General features: G+C 48.9%; 1 protein-coding gene across 1 annotated transcript in view; it reads left to right on the top strand.

Moving 5' to 3' along the window:
• UHRF2 (ubiquitin like with PHD and ring finger domains 2) overlaps nt 1-24,265 on the top strand; it is a 616,766-nt gene that overhangs the window by 570,468 nt on the left and 22,033 nt on the right. Inside the window, exon 15 of the mRNA XM_086961356.1 lies at nt 15,463-15,561. Coding sequence (XP_086817482.1) covers nt 15,463-15,561 — 99 coding nt within the window. The remainder of the gene's footprint in view (nt 1-15,462; nt 15,562-24,265) is intronic.

Raw genomic sequence — 24,265 nt, 5'->3', positions numbered from 1 at the left:
GATGCCATCGATAATTCCAAAGTCTTGTTCAGCTTAATGAAAAATCTTGCAGGCTCCTCCACTTTAGCTAAAACCCCTCCTCTGACAGACAGGAAATGCGATGAAATTGCCCAGTTTTTCTTAAGCAAGGTGGAGAAGATCCATCAGGACATCTCCACCTGCAACTCTAATAACAAGACCGCTGTCCAATCCACTCTAGTAGAGAAAGCACCCCGGCCCGAGACCTCCCTTCTCCACCCGCTCTTAGCTTGGCCTGAATTACAGCCAGAGGGTCTTCAGGAATTGCTCTGTAATGTAAAATCTGGCTCCCCTTTGGATCCCCTCCCTATTTCTGTACTTAGGGCGCTTGACCCCCTGCATCTATCTAAAATCTGTTCCATCCTGAATTTATCATTAAAGACTGCCACGGTTCCTGCCATATGGAAACATGCAATGGTCACGCCACTTTTAAAAAAGCCAACCGCCGATCCCGAGCTTCTTGTTAACTACCGCCCCATCTCATTGCTACCTGCTTTTTCTAAGGTCCTGGAGCGTCACATCCATTTTTATCTTACTCAGTATGTGAGCCCTAACAACTTACTTCATCCTTCCCAGTCAGGCTTCCGGCCGGGTTTTTCGACGGAGACCACTCTCCTGGGCGTTACCGAGAACCTACGGTCCCTGCTTGACGAAGGTGAAACGGCCGCGCTGATACTACTTGACCTCAGCGCGGCGTTTGACACCATCTCTCACAAAATCCTTCTTGACACCTTAACCACCATGGGCGTGGAAGATTAGCTTTGGACTGGCTGGCCTCCTTTCTTTCCAAACGCACCTTTCAAATTTTCTCCCGGTCTGCCACTTCCAATACCTACTCACAGCACCATGGTGTTCCTCAGGGTTCTATCCTCAGTCCCCTCCTTTTTAATCTTTGTTACCCCTCTAGCTCATATAGCTGATAATGTCGGTCTTACGTTATTCACTTATGCCGACGATTTCCCAGGTTATCTTTTCGCTCACGAACTGCGGTGAGGCCTCCTCCTCCCACCTTCAGTTTGGTCTTGGAGAAATAGCAAAATGGATGAATTACAACCTTCTCAAACTGAATGGCGAGAAGACGGAGGTCCTTGTCCTAGGACAGAAGCCTAACCTGTGGACCTCGAGACACTGGCCAGCAAACCTAGGTCCCCTTGCTGTACCAGGGGACCAAGTACGAAATTTAGGCGTTGTCATTGACAGGGGCCTGACAATGCAATGTCAAGTTAGTAAAGTATCTGCCATATGTTTTACCATCATACGTTGGCAAGATCCTGTGGATGTTGCCTGATGACACAAGAAGGACGGTGGTGAGTGCCTTGGTCACCTCCCGGTTGGACTATGGCAACATGCTCTACCTGGGGGTGGCCAAGGCTGTCACCCGTCGCCTGCAACTAGTCCAAAACGCTGCCGCGCGTCTACTCAGCGGTTGCCGCAAAACCGATCACATATCCAACCGCCTCCGTGATCTTCACTGGTTGAAGGTTGAAAACCGAGTGAGGTTTAAGGCTCTCACCTACATGCATAAGATCAGGCATTTGGTGGCACCTAGTTATCTACAGACCCTAGTAAAATCTTATTCACCTTCCCGTTCCCTCTGCTCTTCCTCCCGATGCCTTTTCTCAGTTCCCAGGATCAAGCTCTCCAGAATGGGAGGTCGCGCCTTTTCTTACTTAGGGCCCAAGTTATGGTACTCCCTTCCTCTGGCCATCCAGTCTGAGGACAGCCTTATTTGTTTTCGCAAAGCTGTTAGGACCTGGCTTTTCGATCTATAACTACTTGGCCAACCATCTCTTGATAGCTGCAGTATCGCCGGGAGACCCTTTCGGGTAGCTGTCGCGCTCTACAAGCTTAAATAATAAAGAAAAATAAATTATGGCCTTCAGAGAGTTAACAGGTTGCTATCTATGGGGTACCCAGGAGTGTGCAGCGCCCGATCTGATGTTTCACGTCCTCCACCCCGGCAAGGCAGTATTCTAGTGCAGGGACGGGCTGCGGCAGCAGAGCTCGTCAGACGCAGCCCCCGCAAGTGTGGGAGCAGTATGCTGCGCTGTTTCCAGCATTAAATTATAGACTTAGTAGCAGAGATGACCTCCATTTACCTTCCGTGTTGCAGCCGGGCAAGTAGAGTCCTGCCCGGATATTGCAAATAAGCTGGACCGGCAGCCGGATCGATCAGGGTCCCCACCGCAAAAAGACCCCACGCAGTGCAGCACCTACCGCCACTCCTCGTCCTCAGTTCCCCTTCCGATCACCGTCAAGAGCAGTCTCGGCAATCAGGGTCCCAGCGCAGGCATCAGACTGGTCCACGGGCAAAGTCTTTATCTGGCCACAATTGTAGAGTCTCCCTGTAGTGAACAGCGTCCCGTGGTCTGAGCGTCACATGGGCCACCGCAGGCTCGCGTGTTCTTCGAGTCCGCTCGCCGGCTTCACTCTTCTCAGTCCGCCCCCACGGCAAGATCTTAACACGGTCGTATCTTCTGCAATATTGTCTCGGCTTGGCCGAATTCTGTATCGGAGTTGCAGCGAGTTAAGATCTACCTCCATCTATAGTCAGATCCGTCATTGAGGTCCGTGAGCAGGATAAATTAAGGATATTGAGTGCCAGACTAATGGAGCCACATGCTAGTGCGGCCATCTGCATGTGTGCCACCTAGCGCCCCCCAAAATGGTGTTTAGGTGTTACCTCCCCCAAAACAATATATACATGTAAATGTAAATGTATTTGAGCTTATATAGCGCACAGCTACCCGCAGTGGGTTTCCCGGCGCTTGCTTAGGGAACCCGTCCTGGTATTCCCCTGTGAGATAACCCCTGGCAGGGTATCCACAAGGTGAAAGCCAGGCATCCCGCCGCGAGGGGCCGTTGTGGAGATTAAGCAAGCTATTTCCCAGAGTCGCAGAGTGTGAACCCGTGAGTCGAGAAGGCACCGGAGCGAGAATTATCGAGTCCGTGTAATTTTTAGCCCGAGACCCGCCGAGGCGGGGAATTGAACCCTGGTCCAGGGCCGATCTCAGCTTCCGGGTCTGCCGCCTCTAACCCCTGAGCCACACTTCTCTACATATATCTATATCAAAATATCTATGCACACAGATGTAATGGGGTTAGGTTTTTACAGTTAAAGGTATTAAATATATTGCTAAAACATAGGTGTCCATTGTAAACATGTATATATAAAATAAGGGGGGGTCTTGAGTTTCCACAAAAATAATATATATATATATATATATATCTATATATATATATATAATATCGAAAAGGCTACATACGTATAAATATAACAAGCACTGGCGTTGCCAATAGGTCTCGCAGTGGGAAAGTTGGAGCTATTGGTTTTGTAAATGACAAAGCCCTTTATGTTTTAAAAATGAAAAAAAAAATAAAAGGCATTGTTATTTGCAATTGTAATGGCTCCAACTTTCCTACTGCGAGACCTATTGGCAACGTGAGTGGTGTTGCGTGTGTGAGTGGTGTTGCGTGTGTGAGTGGTGTTGCGTGTGTGAGTGGCGTTGCGTGTGTGAGTGGCGTTGCCTGTGTGAGTGGCGTTGCCTGTGTGAGTGGCGTTGCATGTGTGACTGGCGTTGCATGTGTGACTTGCGTTGCATGTGTGAGTGGCGTTGCATGTGTGAGTGGCGTTGCATGTTTTATTGGTGTTGCATGTGTGAGTTGCGTTTCATGTGTGAGTGGCGTTGCATGTGTGTGTTGCGTTGCGTGTGCGAGTGGTGTTGCGTGGATGAGTGTGGTTGCGTGGATGAGTGGGGTTGCGTGGATGAGTGGCGTTGCGTGTGTGAGTGGCGTTGCGTGAGTGAGTTGCGTTGCTTTGAGTGAGTGGCGTTGCTTTGAGTGAGTGGCGTTGCATGTGTGAGTGGCGTTGCATGTGTGAGTGGCGTTGCATGTGTGAGTGGTGTTGCGTGGGTGCGTTGCGTTGCATGTGTGAGTGGCGTTGCGTGGATGAGTGGCGTTGCGTGGATGAGTGGCGTTGCATGTGTGAGTGGCGTTGCATGTGTGAGTGGCGTTGCATGTGTGAGTGGTGTTGCGTGGGTGCATTGCGTTGCATGTGTGAGTGGCGTGGCGTTGCGTGGATGAGTGGCGTTGCATGTGTGAGTGGCGTTGCATGTGTGAGTGGCGGTAGTGGTGTTGCGTGGGTGTGTTGCGTTGCATGTGTGAGTGGCGTTGCGTTGATGAGTGGCGTTGCGTTGATGAGTGGCGTTGCGTGGATGAGTGGCGTTGCGTGGATGAGTGGCGTTGCGTTGATGAGTGGCGTTGCGTGGATGAGTGGCGTTGCGTTGATAAGTGGCGTTGCATGTGTGAGTGGCGTTGCATGTGTGAGTGGCGTTGCATGTGTGAGTGGCGTTGCATGTGTGAGTGGCGTGGCATGTGTGAGTGGCGTGGCATGTGTGAGTGGCGTGGCATGTGTGTGTGGCGTGGCGTGTGTGAGTGGCGTGGCGTGTGTTAGTGGCGTTGCGTGTGTTAGTGGCGTTGCATCTGTGAGTGGCGTTGCATGCGTGAGTGGCGTTGCGTGCGTGAGTGGCGTTGCGTGCGTGAGTGGCGTTGTGTGCGTGAGTTGCGTTGCGTGTTTGAGTGGCGTTGCGTGTTTGAGTGGCGTTGCGTGTTTGAGTGGCGTTGCGTGTCTGAGTGGTGTTGCGTGTCTGAGTGGCGCTGCGTGTGTGAGTGGCGCTGCGTGTGTGAGTGGCGTTGCGTGTGTGAGTGGCGATGCTTGTGTGAGTGGCATTGCATGTGCGAGTTGAATTGCGTGAGCGAGTGGCGTTGCGTGGGCGAGTGGCGTGGGCGAGTGGCGTTGCGTGGGCGAGTGGCGTTGCGTGGGCGAGTGGCGTTGCGTGGGTGAGTGGCGTTGCGTGAGTGAGTGGCCGGAAAAGAGCCGAGACTATAAGACTATTGTGTAAACCTATATATCGTGCCTTTAATCATTGCCCTATTTTTCTGTAACACCTCAAATAACGTGCTATGATTATGGAACCTCTTGAGTGCCAGAGACTGGCAGCATCGCAGTAGTACTTCACAGGAAACAGAAGTCTGGCCTTTTGGAGCGCACTGAGCCTCGCACGTGAAGGAGCGTTACATCTTTACAATCAGGTGAGACTTTAAGAGCACCTGAAGTGAGCAGCCGAAAGTGCGCGTGCACTGATCACTTCGAATGCGCCCCTAATTTCGATTCAAATACCTTGCCACGATTACACTTGCAGACGGCTTTCTTATGACTATCGAAATCCAGATGCCGTTTAAAAAGAATAGCTGGCAAATGAAAATGCATGTGCATTTAGGAGTTTAAGAAATTCTGTAGTAGGGGATCTCTGTGTATAGTCATAATCTAGTGAATAGTCCCGCCCAAGTTGTCAAAATAATGCAGAAACTGCAAAGACACTTAAGAGAGAATTTAAAGACAAATAATGCAGCCTATATCCACAGGCTACACTGTCCAGTACTTCAACTAGAAATTCCACCAAAAATCACCACACACAGCCCAGCCTGCTAGTTTCTACCATAGAGAAACCTGCCTCCCCCAGTCAAAGACTCAGGAATGATAGAGAGGAAGGTAGGGACAGACAAGCCCCATAGGCTGCCATTATGTGGCTTAAATAGGATACTGTGCCTTTAAGAGAACTTTCCAGACTTCTCCCAGTATCCCAGAATGCATAGCAGGTCCAACTTACTTTCAGTTCTTTTTTCCGGCTCCTGCTTACAGGACCCTGGCATTGAGCTCTCCCTTTTTCAAGGGTTTATTGAATTCGTTTTTGCACTTTTGACTTTTAAAAGTGTTGCAGTTACTGCTTGGTGTTCTCTTCTCACTTTTGTGCTGTTTTTTAGGCGTTTTGGGGCTCCGAAATGCCTGGCCTTTTTGTTAAGTGCCCAGCATGTGAGAGGAAGAAGGCCAAAAGCGACCCCCATGATGTCTGCATCGTGTGCCTTCCAGAAGATCATGGCCCTGAGGAGTGTGTTATCTGCCAGCAACTTTCTGCTAGGACCCTCAGGGACAGATTGAAGATCAGGCTGGCTGGCCTGGAGGATAGGCGTCAACGTGCTGCAGGTGGGTCTGGGCAGCCTGGGAGGGATCCCTCTGCCTCTGCTGAGGCCCCTGGGGGGCTCCCCGGGGGCAGGAAGTCCAGCCAACGATCCCATTCTCCGTCGACGTCGAGGGCTTCGACGACGGCGTCGAGAGGGATGACGACGGCGTGCTCCCTGTCTCCCCGGGGCTCCGGGTCGAGACGGCGTGACGGCTCGACGGCGAAGGAGAAGCCGACGTCGAAGCCGCCGTCGACGTCATCGTCGACGTCGAGGTCTTCATACCGACGCCGAAGGCGCAGGGACGTGTATCGACGCTCGCCGTCGAAGCGGCACCGACGCTCGCCGTCGAGGCGACACCGTCGGTCGTCGTCGAGGCGACACCGCCGATCGACGTCGAGGGGCTCCTCGACGTCGAGGACATCAAGACGACGACGGCGGTCGACGTCGAGGGCGGACCGCCCGACGTCGAGAGGGCGACGTGAGAGGTCGCGCAAGAGGAGATCAACGTCGAGGAGTCGACGTTCGACGCCGAGGATGAGAGGGTCGACGTCGAGGGGACGACGTTCGACGCCGGAGTCCAGGAAGCGCCATTCGACGCCGGAGAAGCGTCGTTCTGCGTCCAGCAGACAGCGGTCAGCGTCGAGGAGTAGGTCACCCTCTCCAAAACGACACAGAGGGGGCTCTAGCCCCAGGAGTCACGCCGCTTCCAGTGGACGCAAGAGGAAGCGGTCGCCTGCGGATGGGGATGGATCTCCGCACCCGTCCCCTAAAGGGTCACCGGGCTCGGTGTACTCGGAAGTGTACACTCCATCTCGACCCAGGACTCCTACTCCTCCACCCGTACCTAAGGAGGACCCTCCGCCCATACCACCACTTCCTTCGGGGGATCCTGCTCCACCTCCGGTCCCTCCGCATGGGCCCACCCCGCAGCCGGTGGTTCCTCCGCCGAGGTCCACTTCACTGCCGTCCCTGCCTGCTCCTCCCAAGGGGACCCCGAAACCGAAGCCCCGGGAGGATCCGAAGAGACCCCGTGAGGAACCACGGAAGACCCCTCCTCGCAAACCGAAGGAGCGCCCTAGAGCTGGCAGGTCTCGTTCTCGCTCTAGGCGCAGATCTTCCACGAGGTCGAGACACCGCCATAGGAGGCGCGAATCTCGCTCTCGCACGAGATCATCTGGGACCAGGGACTATTCACCTACGCTATCGGGGTCGCCGGACACCAGAGTGTCCCCGATAGATGACCTGGTTGCCTTTCAGGACGTCCTGTTGAGGGGCGCGGCGAAGCTAGGCATTACACTGACAGTGCCTACTCCGAAGACGTCCGTCATTTTCGAGACTCTACATCAGAGGCACATGTCTCGTCCCCTCCTGCCCTTGGTGCCGGGCCTGGAAGAACCGGCTATGGCACTGTTTCTCACCCCGGCGGTGACGAGAGCGGCCCCGTCCAGATTACTAAAGAAATACCGGGCTCCCGACTCGGATCCGGCCTTTTTGAGAGCGGAGCCTCCGCCTGACTCCGTCATCGTCACGGCGGCCCGCAAGCAGCATGCCACCACTCCGACCTCCACGGTTCCCCCGGACAAGGAGTCTAGGTGGATGGACTCGGCGGGGCGAAAAATCTGTGGGACTTCCGCGACATCCATGAAAGCGGCGAGTGCCACGGCTCTGTTGGGGCGTTACGACCGCGCCCTCTGGGACTCCCTCGAGCGCTTTGCGGAGCATTTACCTCGGGAGCAGCGTGAAGACTTCATGGAAGTCCTGAGTGAGGGGATGTTGGTGGCCAACCAGATAATCAGCGCGGCTGCGGACTCTTCCCTGTTGGCGGCTCACGGGTTTTGCCACGGGATCAACCAACGGCGCCACGCATGGCTCCGGCTGACGTCCCTGAAACCGGACGCACAGCAGAGGGTGGCCAATCTGCCGTTTTCCGGGGAGACCCTCTTCGGGAAGCACGCAGATGATGAAATGGCCCGCATGAAGGCGGAGGCCGAAACGCTGACGGCTGTGGGCCTGGAAAAGCCCAAGGAGACCAAGAAGCAGTACCGCCCTTTCCAACGGCGGTTCGGAGGACAAGGCCGTGGACGGGGACAGGCTTCGGGGCACTCGCAACAGCAGCAGCCGTTCCGTAAGCCGTTCCAGAAGCGGCAGAAGGGCAGAGGAGGCCAGCAGTCGGCTCCGGCGCCCAAGGGCCAGGCGGGGTCTAGGCCCTAGGAACTTACTTCCCCCGGATCCGTTACCCACTCCGGTAGGGGGAAGCATCCTACTTTTTCTGGCAGAGTGGAGAAAAATTACTCAGGACAAGTGGGTGCTGAATATTGTTTGCAATGGATACAGTCTTCGGTTCACCAGCCCTCCTCCAGCGATTCCCCCGGTCAGCTCGCAGTTTCAGCTGCGCGAGCTTCAGGCGGAAGCGGATATCCTGTTAAGGAAAAGGGCGATAGAAGACGTACCTCTGTCTCAGAGAGGAAGAGGTCTGTACTCCCGGTTCTTTCTGGTTCGCAAGAAGGACAAGAACGAGTTCAGGCCCATTCTGGATTTGCGACAGGCAAACAAGTTGATTCGCAGAGAAAAGTTCTGCATGCTGTCGTTGCACCAGATCTACCCTCAGTTGCAACAGGGAGACTGGCTTTGCGCTATAGACCTACAGGATGCTTACTTCCATGTGCCCATTGCACGCAAACACAGGAAGTTCCTGCGGTTCCAAGTCGGCACCAATCACTATCAATACACAGTACTCCCATTCGGACTGAAGTCTGCGCCAAGGACATTCTCGAAGTGCATGGCGGTGGTAGCGGCACACCTGAGGAAGAACAAGGTGTTCGTCTACCCTTACTTGGACGATTGGCTGATCAAGGCATCCTCCTTCTCGGAAGCGCGAGCACACTTCCAGAAGACGTGCGTTCTCTTGAACAAGCTGGGGTTGCACATCAACATGGCCAAGTCTGTCCCGACTCCGGTCCAATGCATACAGTACTTGGGAGCCTCCATCAATACGCTGTCAGCAAGCGTGTCTCCTTCGGAAGAGCGACGATTATCACTCCTTCGGAAGGCTCAGGCTCTTATGACGACTCCATCTACAACAGTGAGGACGGTGTCTTCTCTACTGGGATCGATGGCCTCTTGTATCTTCCTGACGCCACACGCACGGCTGCACATGAGACCGTTGCAGGAGTGCTTGGAGGACCAGTGGGATCAGAGGAAAGGATCTTGGGACGACAAGATTCGCCTATCGCTGCATGCTCTTCAGTCCCTGAAGTGGTGGTGTTCGGCGGAGAATCTCCTCAGAGGGGTTCCCTTTCACAAGGACATTCCCACGCAGACTGTCGTGACGGATGCGTCTCTTCTGGGATGGGGAGCGCACTCCGGGACTCTGCAGATTCAAGGCGCGTGGTCACCGATGGAGGCCACGTATCACATCAATTTCCTGGAACTCGGAGCTGTTCACTTGGCGCTGAAGGCCTTTCTTCCGTCCTTCCGGACCAACTCTCTGCTTGTACAGACGGACAATACCACCACGATGTATTACCTCAACAAGCAGGGGGGGTCGAGATCGCGCACTCTGTCACAGGAGGCGCAGACGATCTGGCACTGGCTCCTGGCCAGAGGACTGACGATAACGGCCACCCATCTACCAGGTGTGCAGAATGTTCAGGCAGACGCACTGAGCAGACTGCTTCAGGAAAACCACGAATGGGTCATAAACGACGAAGTACTAGGAGAAGTCTTCGCAAGGTGGGGAACTCCAGACGTAGATTTGTTCGCCACCGCCGAAAACAGCAAGTGCAGAGACTTCGCCTCCAGGTACTTCCAGCAAGGGACGCTGGGGAATGCGTTATGGATCGACTGGACGAACAACTTTCTGTACGCCTTTCCTCCCATTCCCCTGATTCCGGCGGTGCTCATCAAGCTGGCCCGGTCCAGGGCTCGGATGATACTCATCGCCCCGGAGTGGCCCAGGCAGTGGTGGTTCACGGACCTGCTTCACCGGTCTCTCCTTCCTCACATTCGGTTGCCGTGCAGGCCGGACCTTCTCACGAAGTTCGGGGGACGGATGTTACACCCCAACCTCTCGTCTTTGAGTTTGGCGGCATGGCTCCTGAGATAGTGCAGTATGGCCATCTTAATCTGCCCGATGATTGCATGGACATTCTGAAGGAGTCCAAGAGATCTTCCACTAGGACTTCATATGCTTACAAGTGGAAGAGGTTTTGTATCTGGTGCCAGTCTAAGAACCATGATCCTACGACCTGTAAGGAGGATGTCATCCTTCCTTACCTTTTACATTTGGCGCAGTCTGGCCTTAATGTGCATTCCATTAAGGTTCATCTGGCTGCATTGACTGCCTACAGGAAATGCCCTTCACAGACTTCCTTTTTCCAGATCCCCGTGATCAAAGATTTTCTGGAAGGATTGAAGAAAGTATTCCCTCCTGTCAGGCTTCCCTCGCCTTCATGGGAATTGAATGTGGTGCTGTCCAGATTGATGAAGGAACCTTTTGAACCTATTCATAAGGCTTCGTTGCAGCACCTGTCCTGGAAGGCGGCGTTCCTCGTGGCCATTACATCGGCCCGCAGGGTGAGTGAAATTCAGGCGTTGTGTTGTAATGAACCTTATACTGTATTTCATGCTGCTAAGGTTTTTATGCGTACTCACCCTAAATTTCTTCCCAAGGTTATTTCTGACTTTCATGTCAACCAGACTATAACTTTACCTACGTTCTTTCAGAACCCTTCATCCCCAGCGGAGAGGTCTCTCCATTCTCTGGATGTTAGGAGGGTGTTGAAATTTTATCTGGATAAAACCAAAGATATTCGTAGGTCTGACCAGTTGTTTATCAATTATGGATCGGTCAGGACAGGTCTTGCGACCTCTAAGCAGTCCATCTCTAGGTGGATTGTGTCCTGCATACAATTGTGTTATCAGAAGGCTAATAAGACCTTAGGAGGTAAGCCTAAGGCTCATTCCACCAGGGGCAAAGCTGCCACGACGGCTCTGCTCCGTAACGTGCCGATTGCTGAAATCTGCGAGGCAGCCACTTGGAAGTCGGTTCATACCTTTGCTAAGCATTACTGCCTGGACACTGACGCCAGGGCAGACGCTCAGGTTGGACAGGCTTCGCTGCGGAATTTGTTCGCACGATAGTGGCATTATGTATTTACTCTCCACCGCCGCTTAGTTGTGGGGATGGGCTTGCCATTCTATTCACTAGATTATGACTATACACAGAGATCCCCTACTACAGAAGGAGTAGTTTCTGTCCTGTAACTCCAGTTCTGTAGTAGGGGTATCTCTGTTATAGTCATAAGCGCCCTCCCTCCTCCCCGGTGGAGAATTCTTCATGTAAACAATGCTGCAGGTCTGGCGTTTTATACGCCTTCAAAAAGAACTGAAAGTAAGTTGGACCTGCTATGCATTCTGGGATACTGGGAGAAGTCTGGAAAGTTGTCTTAAAGGCACAGTATCCTATTTAAGCCACATAATGGCAGCCTATGGGGCTTGTCTGTCCCTACCTTCCTCTCTATCATTCCTGAGTCTTTGACTGGGGGAGGCAGGTTTCTCTATGGTAGAAACTAGCAGGCTGGGCTGTGTGTGGTGATTTTTGGTGGGATTTCTAGTTGAAGTACTGGACAGTGTAGCCTGTGGATATAGGCTGCATTATTTGTCTTTAAATTCTCTCTTAAGTGTCTTTGCAGTTTCTGCATTATTTTGACAACTTAAGAGATTATTTTTGATTGCCGGGGTCCACGCACATGGGCGGGACTATTCACTAGATTATGACTATAACAGAGATACCCCTACTACAGAACTTGAGTTACAGGACAGAAACTACTCCTTCCGCTCCTGCTCAAAAGCCCCGGCAGTGGCAGCCTCCTGTCGACTGTGCAGGCGGCTGGATCTCCCTCGGAGCCTCCCATCATTTTGGTTACGTTTTTCCGCTCCGATTCAGCGCCTTCGGGTCTTTTTACGAGTAACTGACCCTGCCTAATCCATAGGCAGGCGGAAAAGATATGTAATTAGTGGTCTGCGGGCAGGGGGAGAGAAGGGAAAAACAGACGAGAGGGGAGAACATGGAAATTGTTGGAGAGCTTAGTACAGAAACCGAGAAAAGAGTACGGAGAAGACAGACAACGAAACAAAGATGTGAAGAGGAGAGAACAAGAGGCAATCTAGACTACGTTGGAAGGAAAAATAAGTAAAGTGATGGAACAGCAGATGCAGACAAAGTGAGTGGAATCACAGGGGAGGAAAACAAAAAGGAGTGTGAAATAAACAGTCACGAGGATAAAAGGAACTGGCAAGAAGTCGAAGGAGGGGAAATTCGAGACAAAAAGAAGGAAAAAGATGCATGGGAGTAGAGACAAAGAGAAGGAAAACGATGCATGGGAGTGAAGAAAAGAATGAAGTGGTGAGAAGAGAGGGAAGTGATGAGAAGAGAGGGAAGTGATGAGAAGAGAGAAATGAGATACACAGATAAAAGTCGAGACAGGGAGATGCGAGAGAAAGCAGAGACGCAGAGGTGAAGAGATTAGGGTCAAAGGCGAGACGTGGAGGGGGAAAGAACTGGAGAGGGGAAACAGGCGTGGAGCTGGAGAGAGGCAACGGCAACAAGCATTGAATATATAAAAAAAATTAATAACAAGCGTTGGCAAAGCAGGCAAGTCTTCCGTGCTGAAAGTGAAACCAGCCCTCGGCATTGCTGTGGTGGGGGAGGGGGGGCGGGGGAGAGGCAAGCAGGGAAAACAAGTTAAACGAGGTCTGGCAGGGAACAGATGGCCTGGGCGTGAAGCAGGGGGCGGGGCAGCGCTGGGGAAGCCTGTGGGAGGGTGATTGATTACTTTGATGTGGGGAGGGAGGAGAGCCTTTTGCAAGCCTGCTGCCGATGCGCGTGCATGTTTAATCACGTGGTTCACGTGAACTTCATGAAAACCGCGGGGCTGAAAGCCCGTGGTTTGAAGAAGATTTTCGCCACTTGAATTCTCGCTCCGCTCGATGCGCTTGCGCACATCGATAGGTCGCGAGACCTAAAAAGGTGTCCACAATTTCTTATTTTTTTTAAAAACATAAAAATAATGACGCACACATGTATAATATTTATTCAAACATGAAAATGTACCTTCAAATACCACTTTATATATTATACGTGTGTGTGTGTGTGGTACACATATGCTTTAAATGTGCGTGTGTGTGTGTGTGTGTGTATTTAAAAATGTTAAGGGGGATCGAAATTTATAAACATGATATTTTGGTCAAAATATCAAACTATAAAGAAAAATGATGTTATTATAAAAGATGTCAGAAAAGTTGTTTTTAAAAAAATGCTTTAGAAAACGGTTTTATCATTTGGAACTGCACTTGTGGAAGTTTGGAAATTCACGAGTCTCAGTTAAATCCCTTTGATACCATCCAAAATGTCAGAGTGGGCAACTCCACAAACAGAACTATGTGCAGCTCCCACCATTAAAAAGGTGCCAACTTCTTTGTCTAGTAGTACACATCCACAATCTACATGGGAATGCCATATTTTAGTAAGGAACATTTGCTTATGCCTTTGCACCCCTCCCCTTTTACTTATGTGATTCGCAAAATGAGGCAAGCTACAATGACATTGATTTAGTATTCCCCACATCGACACGTTGGCGATGGAACTCCCATCTACTTGATCTGTCAATACATCTTTTTCACAAGCTGTCTACCCAACACAATCTCTTTGGACAGCAACTGGGTGCTCTTCTGTGTCCTAGGCCCATGCTCTTTGATTCTGACAATCCGGCATCTTAAGACTTAGAATGTATGCATTTACAGTTACCTATAGAATGTATGGCTGTACTTAAGGAAGCGTGTCACTCAACGGCAAGAGCTTGCAGTGTTCCCAAGTAGAGATGATCTGTTTATTACTGTAAGTCTTTTCAAATAGCATAATACATGCTTACACACAGCACACTCTACAGTACCTCTTATTCCTACATAAGTTACAGTTATCTAACAAGTCAGTTTGTTTTCATTTAGCATCACTAGCTAGTTATCTGTAAAACTAAACACGACTTTCCTTTTTCAAATTACTCCTTCAAGTTTCATTAAAGGCCTTAAAAGAATAATACCACTGAGACCTAGTCCTTCCAGACTTAACGAAGTACCTAGTAAACTATCACATAACACTACCATATAGTACATTGCTTTGAAAGCTGCTTTACTGATGGTCATTACCATTCTGCTCAGGCGGTAAATTGCAGGAGGTAGCAATTGGAAAAAAACGATTTTCAAATAAATAAAGATAGGGTTGTTTTACAAACATACAATCCCTTTCTGCTCAAGGCAAACTCTACTTTTCTAAGAAATCAAATAATTGAGCTTCTAATCTTCTTCTGTAACACACATTACTTAGTGGAAAGGCTGTTACGTATGTTGGATGTCAAAAGTGCCCTCATGTGCTACCTCCAAAGAACTAAGCAGTTCAAAAAGACTACTGTTTGCAGCCTTCGTTGCACCACATCAGGGTAATTCCATCTCTAGTGCACTGAGTGCACAATGTATTGTTTCTTGCATTTAAATGTACTTGCCTGGGCTAAGCGTAAATGTCTGCATGCCACAGCATCAATCCATGCGCAAAGAAAGGTCCCATAGGTCGTAACATTCCATTAGCGAATATTTGTATGAGCTTCATTGACTTTCCTCCACTCTTTTACTAAACATTACTTTGTAGACATCCATGTGTGTAGATAGGCACACGTGGGTTACTCAGTTTTTAAAACTTAGCCACTTCCTCAATTACTTTTTGGTATTCAGTTTGTACACAGCATGTGGCTTGCAACAAGACATGCTACAAATGGAAAATGTTACTCACTAGTAGCGCTCGGTTTGCAGCTTTGTAGGTTGACAGAAAACCCTCCCACTTCCCTAGTGTTGGGGAAAATAGCTATTACACTTACCATTTTTGTATTAGACTGTACCTAATTCTTCAATTATGCAACAGGAAACACACCTCTCCAACATACTAGAAAGAACACAATCTATTGAGTAGTCTAATTACCTGTGCTTTGTGAGCTTCCGGAACATGTCAAGCATCCTATGTCATGTAAGAAAGTGAAACTTGACTCTAAAGAAAAACAACTTCAAATGATCGGTTTCCAACACTAGACGGTAGGAGAGTGTACAGCATGTGATTTACAGCACTTTCCACTGCAAACCAAATATGACATACAAGTAAAGTTGAGCATTTAATACCAATGAATCATCAAAGTGATGTCCATAGATCCTAATGGTATATAACAGTAGAAGTAAATAGTGCATTCGACAGAAGGTACAATAGCATGAGATCCATCCTTGTAGGTTGTGTTGTATATTAGTTGTATACTAGATTGGCATATGTTTTGCTTTTTGTGGAAGAATTGTATATTTTTTATACATTTTGTTTTCTGTCAACAGAATTTCCTGAAGAATGTAGAACAAACATTTATGTGTGTTTGCTGTCAAGAGTTGGTTTACCAGCCAGTAACAACAGATTGCCTACACAATGTGTGCAAGGTAAGTAGAGGCTTTGTTTGTGCACAGTTCTGCCTTGAGGAATGCCTAATTACACTGACACAGCTTTTGATGTGGACTGCATCCCTCTTGAATTGAATTGACATGTCTTTTTTTACTTAGAATTATTGTAAAGAGGGAACACAGCCCATTCCTTTTTTTCATAGTTGGTGAGTTTATTTTGTTAACTACCAATTTTATTGATTTTGCAGCAACAACAAAAAATACAAACATGACCGCAGTCGATCAAGCCAAAACAATAAGTACATACACAAGGTTATTCAGCTATCCCCACGTCCAGTCCATAGTAAGTCCACCACCTGCCCCAAATCTTCTTGTGTTTTTGCGGGCACCCTCGAGCCTCATGTATGGGTCGCTCCTGGTGAGCATACCAATCCACTCCTCTCCGCCACTCCACCGCCGTTAGGGGGAGTTGGTAGAACTCCATTTGCTTGCAATATGTCGCTTGGCCACAAGTGTTGCTACCCCGATAAACATGCGTTCCATCCTCTACTCACACATCTTCCAGAAACCCAAACAAAGCAACTTGGGGTGAGAATGAGGTGCCGCTCAAAATTGCAGAGAGCTCTCTTCCGATCTCCTCCCATAAGGGAGTCAGCGCCTGGCATGACCACACTGCGTGGGAGAAATCTGCTTCTGGTAGTGAATAGCGATCACGGCCTGGGAGAGCAGGCTGGCTCAGTGGAGCCCCAGGGGAGTTATGTACTTAATGTGTAGGTAATTAAGTTGGACCAACCGGAGGCACGTGGGGATAGCCAATTCCATGGGGTCGAATCTAGCCTCACACCACTCCTCATCCTCGAACTTACCTACCCAGACTCCCCACCTCCTTCATAGCCCAGGAAAGCGGTCTGGAGCATTGATAACTGGAGAACAATAGATCTGGGTGATGGTTCCCCAGCCTCCCCATCAACAGTTTAGCCTTGAGGGGGTTGAATTCAGCAGTCTGCGTGTTGGGGGGAATATTGACCGAGAGGGTGTGTGGCAGCTGCAGATACTTAATGGAACTGGGTGTGGGAGAACTGGTACTGCTCCTGCAGCTCTTAAAACGCTTGTATGTCACTACTTGCCCAGACATCTCCAAGGTAAGCTATGCCTATTCTAACCCATCACACACGACCTTCCAAACCAGCAGTGTGGTGTGGAGAGAGAGCGAGAGAGAGATGAGTGACTCATACACACAGAGAGCAGCATTGAGAAAGTAAGATTGAAATGCTGTGTGAGCAACAGAAAGATGTAACTGAACATAGGAAGTAGGAGACTTTCAGGGATTCAAATATACAGGTAGAGAGTGGTGGGGAGTCCATATGGGGGAGTGGGGGAAATATTGTTTTAGCAGAGTATTCCACTTGGAAATAGGCCCTGATGTGAAGTCATTTCCTTTGATGTCCCTTCCAGTACCCCTAGCATTTTAGTGAATTGACACCCATGCTCTAGTTGGCCATGTTACCCCCTCACCTTCCTGTGTCCAATGTGCCTGCATTTAAAATATATCTTGATGGATTGAGACAACCCAAACTTTCATATATTAAAGCAACTTCTGAATTAGAAAGGTTTATTCTGTCCTACATGGAGAGACGGGCAGCTAAGCTTAGGGTCGCCTTACTGGATGTGGCCGAAATGAGATTACTGAAATGACAGTAAAACCCTGTATCTTGTTTTTAATTACACAACAAACAGCCGCCTTTTGACTTGCGTTGACGGATTTTCCACCCCCCATGCTGGCAGACTTACTCCCTCTGACAAAGACAGATGTTGAAAATTCACCTTATGAAGGATTAACCAGCAGTGCACAGGAGGTTTGTCCAACAAAGTTGCAGCATCCGCCATGGGAAGAAATACTTTGGTGATAAAACATTAAGGCCAAAACCCACCAAAGTGGCTTCTCCCATGGGGGGTGCAGATACTCTGTTGAGTAACATCCAACGCTGAGGAGATTCCACCAGTAACATAGCATAAGTATTTGTAAAACAAAGTTCACCCAAGGGCATCTTGACACTGAATAACAGATGTTTATTGTTACCCAACTCTGGTTTAATTGTATTGACCTCAGAAAGATGAAAGGCTGAGTGGACCTACCGGGATTAGAACCTTTGACCATGAGGACCCGGCTTAAACATGGCCACAGGGAAGGTCACGCAAAGTGAAAATACAAGGTATGCACCACATATCAGCCTGGATTTGGCACAGATTTGGGACGCCATGACTACCTTTCCACGAAGGCCAACCACTTAATCCCTGCCTCATCCTCCCCAAACCGACCCACACATAGCTGCCAAGGTTTTAGATTGCGATGTGTGACATTTTCATAATTTCAGTGAAATTATGAGTGACATTTCAACGACTACGAGTGATACTTTCTTAGTTGCAAAACCAAGCAATGAAATCAAGCAATGAAAATTAACTCTTTAATGTTGCTGGAGGGTCTATTGCTTAATATTTACATTTATGTAACATTGCTTGCAGGCATAAGTTTCTCTATGGATCTTGGATAGTGAATACATAAAAGTATACAGCCTTATTATAACACACCCATTAAATTGCGATCCCCCTTCAAACACCTGTTTGCCAGAGATTGTAAGTGTTGTGATGCCTATCACATTCAGTAATTACCCTTTGTACGATTTCAGCAAAGCAACTCTGCGGGAATTTAGCCAGAGGAAAAGGCATGGTATGTACAGGACTGCTCTTTTCATTCTCTATATTAGTTTCCTTACTGCCCTTCGGGCCCAGACTCCTTAATGGGTATCATACGATATACAAACCAGGAACTCAACTCAATACAACCAGCACTAGTAATAAAACTCCCAAACCACTTATCCACTGCAAAGGGAATGGTACAAACCTGGCTAAAACAGTGCAAACTCATAATAGCATACCGGACTTTGACTCCCCGACAAACCTAATGTGCATGTATTGCAACGCAAGATCATTGCCCAAACACGCCCTAGAAGTTTGGTCGCTCCTGGACTCCGACAATCCCGATATATTATTTATCACAGAGACCTGACTTCAAGAGTCCTCTACCCCAGACATCGCTATCGCCCTGCCCCATGACTACAAATTACACAGCCTCGACCGGCGCAGCAAAAAAGTAGGAGGTATCACCATCATATACAAATCCTCCATTAAACTCCATCCCCATGACTCCTACTTAGAGCCCTGGGGCGAACTGGGCATTGTCACCCTGACCCTCGGGAATAAAGAGGCATGGAAAGTGGCCCTTATTTACAGACCCCCAGGAGTTAAAACCCACTTTGTAAATAAGCTGATTGAAGCTATTGCTCCCTACTCCCTGGCCACAGGGAATTTCCTGCTATTAGGGGATTTTAACTATCACTTGGAGCTAACCTGCAACCCCCATACTGTAGATCTAGTTAATAACTTGACCTCTCTTGGACTCTACCCAATACCGACCGGCCCAACGCACAACGCTGGCCACACACTAGATCTTATCTGTACCAACTCGACCAAAGTAGAAATCAATCAGATCTCCCCTGTGCTCTGGACTGACCACTATGTAATAACATTCTCTATCATAAGTCTCCACCCTGAACCTCACAAAATCACCCAAGAAAAACTGAGCAGATCATGGAGCAAAATTACCCAGACTGCTTTTGCCACCCATTTTTCCCCACCCCCATCACAGATAATACCAACCCTAATACTGCAGCGACCGACCTGAATTCTGCCATCTCCCTGGCACTAGATTCTATAGCCCCGGCACGAGCCTCCAGGCCTCCTTCTAAGATCTTACCATGGTTCACTCCGGACCTGAAAATAACCAAACACTTGGTCAGGGTTGCAGAAAGAAAATGGCGCCAAACCAAAGACATTAATGACAGGCTACACTATAAGGCAGCTCACAGGTCCTAGATGAGTGAAATTGCCACGGCCAAAAAAGTGTATCTCGGAAACAGGATCTCCCAAGCAGCCAACTCTCAGAGAGAGCTATATAAAATTGTAAAAGAGTTCACCAATCCACCTGCCTGCCAGCTAACACCCAACGAATCTAAAGAGTGGGTTGACACCGTAGCCCTGTATTTTCATGAAAAAATCAATGACATACACAAACTCTTTCCTCAATACCCCCCCCCCCCCCCCCCCCTGCCTCAGACTACTCTGCCACCCACCAACTACTCCAGGGACCCAACAACCCACAGCAACAGCCTAAGGGAATTCTCAACCTGTTCTGAAACAGAGGTGGAGGCAACCCTGCATAAAATGAAGTCAGGAGACCCCGCCTCCCCTCAAATCTTAGCGAAAATCGCCCCTGTCCTGGTCCCCGCCTTAACCAAAGTCCTCAATCAGTCCCTCCTGCACTCCTCCGTCCCCACTCACTGGAAGGAGGCGAAAATTAGGCCAATCCTAAAAAAAAAACACAGCCGACCCTAAATTACTCTCAAACTATCGACCCATTTCCCTCTTGCCTCTATTTGGAAAAATCATGGAATCTCTAATAAATAGGCAGCTCATCACCCACCTTGAGTCTAACAGACTTCTGGATCCATCAGAGTCGGGTTTCAGGGCATCCCACAGTACCGAAACTGCCCTTCTTGAGATCATTGACAATGTCAGAATGACCCTGGATTCTAAACAGTTGGCCATACTTGTCCTACTTGACCTGTCCGCAGCCTTCGACACCATCTCGCATCACATTCTTTTAGAACGTCTTGCTGAGGTTGGTGTTGAGGGCTCTGCGCTATTATGGATAAAAAGCTACCTTACCAACAGACGGTCAAAGGTCCAAGTTGGCTCCCACTCCTCCTGCTATCATGCTAATGACAAGGGTGTCCCACAGGGGTCAATTGTGAGCCCCACCCTTTTTTTAACCTTTATGTCTCCCCCTTGGCAAAGGTTATTCGAGCACACAGCTTTGAAACCGTGTCCTACGCAGATGACACCCAAATACTGATTACAATAAACCATGATTCAGATCAGACCAAACTGAGATTTAAAAAGTGCATGGTTGACGTTCAAAACTGGATGACAAAGAACTTCCTGATGCTGAACGCCAGCAAAACGGAGATTGTGCTATTTGGAAAGGCCGATAAGACCTGGTCCGATGACTGGTGGCCAGTTTCCCTCGGCCCCTGCCCCGCACCCAAATATTCAGTCAGAAATCTTGGGGTGATCATTGATAATAAGTTATCAATGACTGAACACGTCAACAAAGTAGTTCAGACCAGTTTCGGCCTTATGCGCAGCTTGAGGAAGATTTTCAAATGGATCCCTCTCCCATCTCGCATGCTCGTTGTCCAGGGACTCCTTATCAATCGGATAGACTATGGGAACTCGCTACTGTCCTCAGTCAATTCAACCCTTTTGGCCCGCCTGCAGGTTCTCCAAAACACTGCGCCTAGACTGGTGTTAAATCTCCCCCAGCGCACCCCATCTCTGCCCTGCCTTAAAACCCTACACTGGCTCCCAATAAAAAAGCGCATAAAATTTAAGCTATGCTGCCTAGTCCACAAAACCATCAATGGACATGGACCAATGTATATTGAACAAAAGCTTAAACCCCACAACCCGTTAAGAACCCTCAGATCCACTGGCAAGTCACTGCTGACAATCCCCAGGGTACGCACAGTCAGAAATGGCGAAAGGGCCTTCAGTAAAACTGCCCCCGTAGCCTGGAATTCCCTTCCCTCCAGATTAGGACTGAACCTAACCATCTAAGGTTCTGTAAACACTTAAAAACCTGGCTCTTTTTGGCTGGTAGCCCATAGACCTGCTCTGTCTATCTGCTCTGAGGTATCTGCCAGCGCTCTGAGACCTTCGGGTGATTTATGCACTCTATACATTTATTTTACATTACATTACATTACATTACAGGCACATTTTTGTGCATTAAGGAATACAATTAACATGTTATTGCCCCACAAAATCAGAATTGCCAACAAGTATCAAGTAGATAAATAATTTAAATAAAGACTCAGCCAGCCTGTCAGACCTCTTAAAGCCATTTTATTCTAAGTTTGAAACTATTCAAAAAACAGTCTAACAGAGCCTGCGTTTCTCATGAATTAAGAGCATTGAACCTTGGGTTACTGCTCTTCTCCCCACTTCTTTCCCTCAACCCCTTTTATTCCTCCTCCCAGGCGTCCCTCCTCTTCCTCTCACTTTCATCCTTCTATACACCGTTCACTCTTTCTCAAGTCCTCTTAGTTCTCTGCTCCTCTCCTCTTTACCATCTGACTCCCATTCCCTCTGCATCTTTCGCTCCCTCCCTCCCTATCTTTCACTTATTACTTCCCGCCTCTTGCGCATTCACTTGTCTTCCCAGCTCTTCTATCTTTGACTCTCGTTTATATTCCATCTCCCCACCTCTCCCCCTCTTCTCTTCCCTCCTCTGTGCCCTTCTCCCCCACTTCAGCTCTCAAGCTCTCCCTCCCACCCTCTATTTCCGCTCGGGGAACCTTTTACTCATTCTCCTTGCATCTCTATTCTCCTGTCCCACCGCTCTCTACATCTTGTACTCTTTCTCCCTTATTCTCATATCTCTTCTGCTCCTCTTTTCCCCATCTCAACCTCGTTCTGCCCCCCTCAAGGCATCTCCCTTCCCTCCCCTCTTTAGCCTTGGCCTCCTTTCACACACCTAATTCTTCTATCCCATCTCTTTTGCCATCTTTAGCTTCCTTCCAATCCTCTCCAACTCACACCTTCCATTTCCTTCCAACCTTCCCCTTTCTAGCTCCTTCACATCTCACCCTTTTCTCCCCTTCTTGTCCTTCATCTTTCCCCCTCCTCCAATCTCTCTTCCCTTCGCCTCTACATCCTCCTGCCCTCCCGGTTTGTGTCCCTTCATTCTTTCTCCCTCCCTTCCCCCTTCAATCCTTGTTCTCACGTCTCATTCGCAGCTCCTTCAACTCTTACTTTTCAGCCCCACACCACACCCCCCTCTCCATGCTGCACATCTTTCCGTCCCTCGTAGTTTTTTCTGCATTTAAATGCCCGCAGTTGCCGCTGGTCCCTGGGTATTGTCAGTTGTCTGTCACATCAGCCATCCCTCCTTCGCCTGCTCCCCCACAGGATGCTCAGGCTGTCTGAAATCTTGCTCGGCATCTACCAGAGAGTCACCTAGGAGTGAAGCCGCCCCCTGTTCCCCACAAGCATGACATGCAGGAATAGACGTGGGGGCCGACATTCCAGCAGGTTGGGCAAGTTCTGCTAAAAAGAGACCCCCCCCCCAGCTCCAGAAACATTAGAAAGACATATCTGATACCGAAGCATGTACTTCTCAGCCACTAGAGCAGAGCTGTACTGTCAACACAGACCTAAAAGGGGCCTCCTTCCATGAGCTGACCAACCGTCCAAATTTCGCAGGCAGTTTTGTAAAAATCGCGAAATCCTGGAGGGTCTGTTTATAGGTGGGTGCACCAGGGCACCCACAAAGTAACTCATTGGGGCTGCGGGGGAGCATGGTGCGGGAGCTGAATTGCTCCTGCCTGGAAGGAGAAACTATTCTTCTTACTCCCTCTGGGTGGGAGCAATTTCGGTTCTGTTTCCCTGCCTGCAGGAATGCAGGCAGGAAAACAGAACACAAGTCTGCTCTCAGCCGGTGGCAGCATTTTTAAAGCTTCTACTACCTGGGAGAAGACTTGTATGTTTGTACTCGTTTAGCAGAAGATTTAAAATGCTTCCGCCAGACGGGAGCAAACATATGTTTATTTTGAAATCCCTGCGGCCTCTCAAAAGCTTTGGGAGGGTGGCCACATGCCCCCACCCCAAAATATAAAATATATGTCTCCCCCTGGGACCTGGCCTACCTACAGGGTAGGTTTTAAAAAGACACGTATGATCTCATACTTTTTTTTATTCTGCTGCGGATTCGCTGATCCTCTGCAAATTTGCTGCAAAATTAAAACAAAAAACGTTTTTGGCCCGCTGGGTCCCCACCAGCAGGCTTAGGGGTCAGGGTAGCTCACCCTGCCCCCTGTGTCTTTTGCATTTTTCTTAGGACTCTGGACTGAGTCCCAAGTCCTAAAATAGCTGTCACCACTTCCTGATTGGTGTGGGCAGTCAATCATATCTCTTAAGATCTGTCGGATCTGCAGAGGCTCTGTGTCCTTAGATATACATTTCCTTGAGCATTAATTGCTCAAAGACTACTGAACACATTTAGACCAAATCACAAAAAGCACTCCTTCCTTACCAAGATCTAACTTTTTGTCACATTTGGTGTAAATCCGTTCAGTGGTTTGATCTGTAGCTGTGTCCAAAGTTCCTATGGAAAAATTAATGGGGGAAACGCGTTTTGGGACACCACCTATTTCTCGGCCTCTGCTTGACAGATCAGCCAGAAACTTTCCATGCGCAAACTAGTAAAAAAAAAAAAAAGTAGCATCTTTTGGAAAATTAATCAGAGATTCTTCAAATGGCGCCAAAGTTATTAGCGACCAAAAAATAAACATTTCCTATGGAAAAACGATCCTAACTGTACCTGGTGGTGACAGCCGCCACTTGGATATATATATATATATATATATATATATATATATATAATGTGTAGGCTGAGTAACCTGATGTAAGGGGATGCTGCACTTATGCAGATGCCTCTCTCTTGAACTGTTTTCTCCTTTAAAATAAATCATGGCTCAAGTGGCTAAATACACATATATCCTCTCACATGTTTAATTCCCTGGTTTCATACCTGCCTTAACATCTCAATGCTCGTTTACTACTG

The sequence above is a fragment of the Lissotriton vulgaris genome, chromosome 3_1, assembly GCF_964263255.1.
Source record: "Lissotriton vulgaris chromosome 3_1, aLisVul1.2, whole genome shotgun sequence".
In the NCBI taxonomy this organism is placed as follows: Eukaryota; Metazoa; Chordata; class Amphibia; order Caudata; family Salamandridae; genus Lissotriton; species Lissotriton vulgaris.
Note: the sequence above shows the minus strand (reverse complement) of the source record. Positions and strands in the feature narration are given on the sequence as shown.